Genomic DNA, 7,796 nt, shown 5'->3' with positions numbered 1-7,796 from the left:
CGCGAGGGCCCGGCCATGGCTGCTGGGGTACAAGGCTAACAGAACAGCTCCGACACCAGAAGGGACCTCAGGCAGTACCATGTCCACTCAGTGGGCCCCTGGTGCTGGTGAGATGCAATTTACAGAGAAGAGGATGGCAGGTGGCCTTGTCCCCCTGTGCTGCCCACGATGTGTCCTAAAGCAAGTGTCCCCTTTAACCTCAGACATTCTTCCTTTAGGACAGAAGCCCGGAGAGGCAGCTCTGCTGAGCGACCCCTGGATGAGAGTGGGGAACAGGTGCTGTTCATTATGACCCACCCTCCCTCCCCGGCCCCAAGCGATGGGCTGGCAGAGCTGCCCGGCAGACAGAGCCCTGGCTCAGCGTGGGCGGCGCTCACGAAGTAACAGGCCTCTCAGCAGACAAGGAACGGATGAAGGCTGACCCTGCACGCCAGGCCCAGCTCTCATGTCTGGACCTTCGCTGAAGGGCCCACAGGTCCTGGGGGAAATGGTCACAGCCCGGGAGGACGGCCTCCACTCGGCCTCCCTCTGGCCCTGTTTCCCCTGCTCAGCTTTTCCCCTGGCCTGGAGCCTGTGGTCCTGTGCAGCTGCAGGTGGCCCAGGGCGTCAGGAACAGGCAGAGCACCAAGGACAGGCAGCAGCCAGGCCTTCTGACGTCGGCCGAGCCCCGAGCCCTCACCTGCTGGAGGTGGGTGAGCTGTCCTCCTCGTAGTCCTCCTCACCGCTGAAGTACTCGGGCTCCCCCAAGCAGCGGGGGTCCCTGAAGTAGCCCTGGACCTCTGGGTCTTCCCGGCAAATAGTGGGGAACTGCTCATCTCCTGAGTCGGACCTGCGTTTGGGAGAGAGGACTTCAGCACCTGGGCAGGTGGCAGCCACGCCCTGCAGCTGTGCCTCCATGTGCAGCCAGCATCCTGCCCACGCGCACCTGGCTTCTCCCTGGGCACACCTGCCTCAACCAGGACTGGGCTAAGGCCACTGGCAACAGCGCAGCGTGTGTGTGTGTGTGTGTGTGTGTGTGTGTGTGGTGTGCGTGTGTGTGTGTACATGCACCAGGAGAAGTTTCTCTCTCAGTACCTTGCATAACGCTGGTGCCAGACCACGATGACTAGGGGCCTTGGGGCCAAGGAGTAGATCTAATTTGGGGAACAGAGCAAGAAAATGGCCCTCGAGACCAGCAGTCCCAGGGAAAAGACGGCTCCCAGGCCATTCTATCTGATCCCCGCTCCTTCCTACCTGGGCCCCGTGCGACTTCAGAGCCTGGGACAAAGAGACTCCCTGGCCACCCACTTCCTGCTGCATCCGACCCACACAGGTGACGGGAGTTCTGGATACAGTGTCCCAGGGGAGATTCTCATGCATGATGTCTGCCAAGTTTTCCAAGCCTGCCCGCTGCCCCAAGCTGTCCTCATGCTTCCCTGAAGCCTAGCCTTGCGGGCCTGGGTCCTCAGTAAACCAGCCGCGCCGTGACACGGCTTCCCTCCAGGGAGAGGCCAGTGCTCCCCCCGGGGAGAGGCCTGTGCTCCCTCTGAGTGCTGTGTGCTGTACCCTCTCCCTGGCCTCGGGCCCAAGATCCCACTTGTTAAACCAGCAGACCTACCCTCCCATCACCAGCAAAACCACCATCCCACCCACTCTCACCCGCCTCCCACCCGCTCAGCGGACATGGAGCATGTGACACTGCACGTGTTGAGGGCTGCGTGGGAGGCAAAGGAGCAAACCTGGCCCCTGGTCTCTAGGAGGCCGGGTCATGCTTTCACCAACACCCCACCGGAGGCTTGACCCCAGAAAGCAGCAGCCATTGCCCACGTCACAGGCCCGGGCACCGGTGCACAGCGGCTCTCCCTGTGCCGACCCCAAGGTCTTCAGGGTTTGGTCTGTGGGCACCTGGCATGTGAATGCCAGTCCTTGGGTGGTAATGGTCCCAGGGCTGGGAACCTTTTTTCTGCCGAGGGCCATTTGGATATTTATAACATCATTCATGGGCCATACAGAATTATCAACTTAAAAATTAGCCTGCTCTATTTGGTCAAATATTTAATAAACTCACCCCTAATGCCTTGGCAGGGCCAGACCAAATCATTTCACAGGCCTTATATGGCCCTCGGGCCGGACGTTCCCCACCCCTGGTATGTGGCAGAAAGAAGCCACTCCCCCCATCCCCCGACTCCTGAGTGCACAGCCCTGAGCTATAATATTGCAGGAACTTCTCATCTCTCCGCATTCAGAGAGGCCAACTGGTCACACTTATAACACACAGTATTTCACACATAAACACAGGCAGGGGGCACATACCTAATGTAAGTTTCATAATAGCGGGCTCTATCCAGGAAAAGCATAACAAGGGAGGGAGGGGAGGAGGAAGGGAGAAGATAAACGTTAAATATTTCCAACAGAATTTAAAATGCAGTTACCAGGCTACTACCTAGAGCGGGGCTGGCAAACTGTGGGTCACGGGGCAAACCCGGCTGCCGCCTGTTCTGGATGGCCATGACCTAGGGGTGGTTTTTATATTTCTAAACGACTGAAAACCATCAACGGAAGAAAAATATTTCTTCACCTGTGACTCTACGATGTTCACATTTCAGTGTCCAAAATAAAACAAGTTTATCACACCGTCGTGGCTGCTTCCTCACCACAGCCGCGGAGCTGAGTCACCCAATGGATTGCAAGGTGCTCAGAGTATGACACACCTGCCGTCTAGCCCTTCCCAGGAAGGGTCTGCCAGCCCGCCCCCAAGTCTGCTGGCACAACTGGGGAGGGCGGAGTTTGCGCCTGCTGCCATTTTAAGGAGCGTGTCACTCAGCAGGACACAGGATGGCCGGGGCCTGCTGTCCTGCAGGGCCATCCTGCAGCGAGGCCCCGGAGAGGCCGTGACCATGTGACACTCACAGGTTCCATTGCCCATGTCCACTGGGGGTCTCCTGCCTGTGCCAGCGCACGGGGGTGGGGCCAGACACAACATCATCACGTGCCAACACATTGTAAAGGTTACCTTTTCCGACTGGACCTTCCTTGAGGCTCATGGTCATGCTTGTGGGAGGAATCATGCCCATTTTCAGACACATGCTCAAGGCTCCCAATGCTGGGCTGCTTTCCGGGGGCAGCTTTGGACATATTGGCATTATTGAGATTGGCATTGGTTGAGCTGGGAACTTGCTTTCCTATGGAATTATGGTTATGATGGTTATGACACACCGAATTTCCTGCTGGAGGAAACAGCGGTTTCTCAGTATCACTTGCAGGTGGAACTGAAGGCCTTTGGACATGCAGGGGACGGTGGGTGGTATTGGTCTGCTGAAGGGAATCCCTCCTATCACTATTAACATGATTGACATGGTTTCCAAGCAGGGCACCATTTCTCTGCAAAATAATGGGAGAACACACCAGGTAATTTAACAAGCATTTGATGCAGGCTAGCTACGTTAGGTCATTTTTTTCTACATGAAACACAAATTCTAGGTAAGCTCCGGAGGATCCCTGGAGAACGACCTGAGGGCCTCAATGTGTCTGCGTGGGGGCTGGTCCCCCTGAAACGAGGAAGGTTACCAATTCCTGAGCCGAGGAGCAAGCTCTCGGCTGTCACTCCCGTGTGCGCTTCCAGTTGCTCCAAGTTGAGGTGACTTATACCAAGCAGGGCTGGCTGGCAGCCCCAGCGAGTGAGGTTGGGTGGTAGGCATGCTCCCTGGGCTGGGGATTGGGGGACTGGGAGGCTGAGGGCCCCTGGCAGCTCAAAGAACTGGCCCGGAGAAGAAGGGGGCCGTGTGGGCAGGCAGCTGCCGGAAGCACCCAGATGCTCATCCATTCCAGCCAGTGGCTGTGGCCAAGCCCCTCGGAGCTGCCAGCGCGGGGCAGAGGAGTGAGCTTGGAGAGGCAGGCCTGGCCCTAGAGGAGGTGCTGGTGAGTGGGGAGGGCTGCTGGGGGGAGGGCATGGTCTGAAAGCCCCCTACGCCCCGGGGCTGACTTGCATTCTCCGGGCACTGCTGTGGCTCATTAACTGCCCCAACTGGAGCCCTGCCCCACTATTTCCAGGCGGCCGGTGCGTAGCTGTACACGGAATAATTACTTTGACTACATCTTCTTCTTCTCCTTTCGTTTCCTCGGGCTCATCATCTTGCAGATCACACGATATAGCCCGCCGGATCTCTGGCCCGATGTCGTGCAGTGTCCTTAACCCCGCCTAGATCAAGGAGAACGGCAAACAGATCAGACAGCGCGGGAGCCCTGGCCCGGCCTGGGTCCGGGTGCTGCTCCTGCCGATTCAGCTGTGGGAGGGAAGCGTCTCCACAGGACAGCCCGGGAAACTGACCGCTGTCTGCACGTCACGGGAGTCCCTGCAGCCTCAGGGTTGTAGGGTGTGGTCAGGGCTTCTAGATGGTCGAGCCTGGGATGCTCAAGGCCCAACTTGGGAAACTCCTTTCAAATGCCCCCCTCCCATTTGCAGGGCACAGCGCCTGGTCACTAGTGCTAGGTCTGTCATGGCCAAGAGCCCATGCCCAGGTCTAAGCGACAGTCTGCGGAAGGATATCCTGCAGAGCGCCATCTCCCAGGCCCCAGGCAGGGCAGGGCGCCCAGCCTGGCTGCTGGGCAGGGAGAGGGCGAGGGCTGGCTGGCGGTGTCCAGGATGAGGAAGCCTAGGTGCAAGTGCCGGACGGCAAGCAGCCCAGCAGCCGCCAGGGCCACTGGTTCTGCTAAAAAGCATGGGAGCGAGGGAGGGACACAACACACGGCAACCACCAGCACACTCAGGACGTGACAGAACGACTGGCATGCACACAGACCTGGGCCGCTGTGCAGTGCCGCCTCTGGGGCCATCGTTGGACCCTGGCCGCAGCCTATGCTCGGGCTGAGACCACACCAACTGTCGGGCGTCCTCTTGAAGACCACGACACACGGACACGGGCTCACCAGCCTCGGAGGCCGTGCCGGCCCCACCGCTGATGCCCAGGCCCCTCACAGACACTCTGCCTTCCCTGAGGCCTCACACTGGCCTTCCTTATCCTGGGACCCGGGCCGCATTGGGACAGGGCCTGGGAGAAGCCTTCCTGTTGTTCCCAACTTCTGTAGGGAAACATTTGGGATGCTTATGGACCAGATATGGGGAAGGTACAGTCACTGGCTCTGAGAAAACGATGATGTTTTGACCATCCATTTGAGGAAAAGTAGCATGCTGACTCAAAGACGAATAGGCACACGATAGCAGATTTACCCTTTTCCACAAAAAGACTTACATCTGAAAGAGGCACTTCCTCCCTGCCCCAGGTCTAAGGCTGCTCCTGTGTATCGGGGCAGCACCCTCATTTGCTGCCAGCCAGCCTGCAAACCAAGCAGCCACTGAAGGCTGGCTGTGCAGGGCTCCACCTGCAGCTAACACACCCATGGCAGGACGGACCAAGTGTGGGTTGTCAGGGGGACCTCGTCCCTGTCCTTCCTCCACAACGCCCAGCAGCGGTGGGCACAGGACACAGACGGAGCCTGATGACCATACCTGAGACGGCCCAGCAGTGGCCAGGCGGGGGAGGGGCTGGAGGAGGGGACAGAGGGTAGGTCCAGCAGGGCTGGGCCCACTGGTGTGGGAATTCTGATTGGTCTTTGCAGACACCACTGGTGCTGGTGTTAATTTAGACTATAAAGTTGTACGAAAACTTCCCAACAGGTTCTTTTTGAAAATGGCGCCCTCCATAGTAGCACCTGCCTAGGAAGATGAGCCTGGGTCTGTTTTGAACCAGGCTTTTAAGAGAGGACCAGATGGTCTTTCCATTTCGTGAATTGTGGGGGTGAGAGAGCCACCAGCGCCAAAGCTTTCGGGTTCCTAGCTAGGAATGCCATGGTCTCGCAGGGGAAAGCCGCACACGTCCCAGAGCCAAACCCGGAACAGTTCGTGGTGTGTCAATGAGGTCGCCACTTCCTTTCCTGTCCCTCTGATCACAGGCACAAGATGCACATGCACACACATGTGCACGCACTCACATGCACACACAGGCACACGTGTAGACACATGTAATCACACATGTACACGCACACTTATTCACATATGTACTCACACACATGCATACACACATGTACACACACACTTTCCCTCTCTTGGGATCCCAAGTCCAGCGCGTCTGAGCCCAGGGGGTCATTGGGCTTGGAGGGGGACCCACTTGCCATTCTCATGGAAACATCAAGAGGGCAAGTCTATGGCAAGGGTGCAAGCACTTACGCAGCAGGGCTGCAGGCATGTGCGGGAAGGTGGAGCCCAGTCGTATTGAACAGCCTGTGGCTCATTCAGTCAGCATTTTCTAGGGCACAGTTACCAAGGGAAGAGAAGCTAAGCCAGGCTTCAAGGCTGATTCTGGATCATGGGGAGAAAGGGCTGTTGCGTATCTGAGGCTCCCAGACAAGGAGAGACCAGGCTTGAGACACCTGCTGCTGCCCCCACAAAAAAAAAACCAGAGGTGACAATGCACCATGTCAACACCCCCAGTTAAATGATGTATATTAATCCCTGTTACAAGGCAGCGTGGGCCAGGAACACGGAGCTTAAATAACAACAAATAACCCTGATCACTGTCATCCAACTGATTGCACTAGGTCTAGAAAAGGAATAGAAAACTATTTATTTGGATAATTTTTAACATCATCCTCTGTTGACGGGTTGACATTTCACTGAAATACACATATAACACAATTGCATAATAAAAACAAAAACTGTCTCCAGCACGTCGTCAATGATACACCAGAGTGAACAGACACAGGACAGAGCATTTGTTTGCAACATAAATCATGGAGGAAATCGAGAGGCGGCCCAAGAGGCCGTTCCCAAAGACAAGTAATGACAACATGTTTATTAAAGAGACATCAGAGGAGGAGAGAAGGCATCCCTCTTCCCAGACAGGAAAGCAGAGGCTTAGAAGTCACGGTTACATTTGGCTTGCTCCACGCGGCAAGAAACACGCCTTCTAAGAGTCGGGGACTGACTTGACTCTTTCAAGGGGGACCCGGGGAAGGCCAGGCAGGGTGTCTGCCAGGGCTGGGAATGAGGGAAAGAGATGTTACCAAACTCGAACTAAAACGAAGCTGAAGCACAGCACCCTGAATTTATTACATATCACAAAACAGGATAATGAATTTTTTCTAGCACACAGATCGAGCTAAAAGTTAGCTTAGGCTGCTCCAAAAATTCCATAGGCACAAATTCCAATCCCCCCAAGTTCAGAAAACTATCTTAAATCCTTGAAAAAAATATTTTTTTTACAGCTCTAAAAAAAAAAGAACATTTTTTTCTTGAAATAAACACTTTACAGCCAGTAAAATTGTGTATTCTTCCGTATTTCATATCTGTGTCTACCTCTTTCAGCCAAAATATTATTTTAATTTGAAAGGTGGTCATAGCACTTAAACCAACACAATTAAAGCCATATAAAGTCATTCCATTAACATCACAGTAGAATTATGGTTTTGAATAAACACAGAATTGCTATAAAATAGAAACATTATTGACTTAAGATGTCCAATCATATAAAATATTAAACAGAATCAAGCCTAGTTTCTGGTTGATTTTTAAATGCTAGATGTTATCATAAATATATTTTTAAAAAAGAAATGGCGCTTTGCCTGTAGACTGCTGCTTTAAATTTAGACACCATTTAATTGGGATTTTATAGATATTTACTCTACTAAATGATCAAGTCACACAAAAAAACCCCAAACTATAAAATCTCTCTAAATATTTCTGAAGCAATAGCATAAAATGATGATATTTTAACATCAAAACTGAACATTCGTTTACCTTCCTTCCTCTCGCCCATTTTCGG

At 54.1% G+C, this 7,796-nt stretch overlaps 1 protein-coding gene across 5 annotated transcripts in view; it reads right to left on the bottom strand.

Annotated features, from left to right (window-relative positions):
- CACNA1D (calcium channel, voltage-dependent, L type, alpha 1D subunit) overlaps positions 1–7,796 on the bottom strand; it is a 300,517-nt gene that overhangs the window by 8,966 nt on the left and 283,755 nt on the right. For 4 of the 5 annotated variants that reach the window (XM_005870306.2, XM_014542942.1, XM_005870303.2 and 1 more), the window contains 4 exons: positions 4,064–4,177; positions 2,993–3,360; positions 2,293–2,319; positions 680–829 (listed from right to left, as the gene is read on the bottom strand). In XM_005870306.2, coding sequence (XP_005870368.1) covers positions 680–829; positions 2,293–2,319; positions 2,993–3,360; positions 4,064–4,177 — 659 coding nt within the window. The remainder of the gene's footprint in view (positions 1–679; positions 830–2,292; positions 2,320–2,992; positions 3,361–4,063; positions 4,178–7,796) is intronic. The other variant, XM_005870304.2, reaches the window with a different exon arrangement.

This window comes from Myotis brandtii, unplaced genomic scaffold (genome assembly GCF_000412655.1).
Source record: "Myotis brandtii unplaced genomic scaffold, ASM41265v1 scaffold316, whole genome shotgun sequence".
Classification (NCBI taxonomy): Eukaryota; Metazoa; Chordata; class Mammalia; order Chiroptera; family Vespertilionidae; genus Myotis; species Myotis brandtii.
This window is presented reverse-complemented; position numbering and strand designations above follow the sequence as displayed.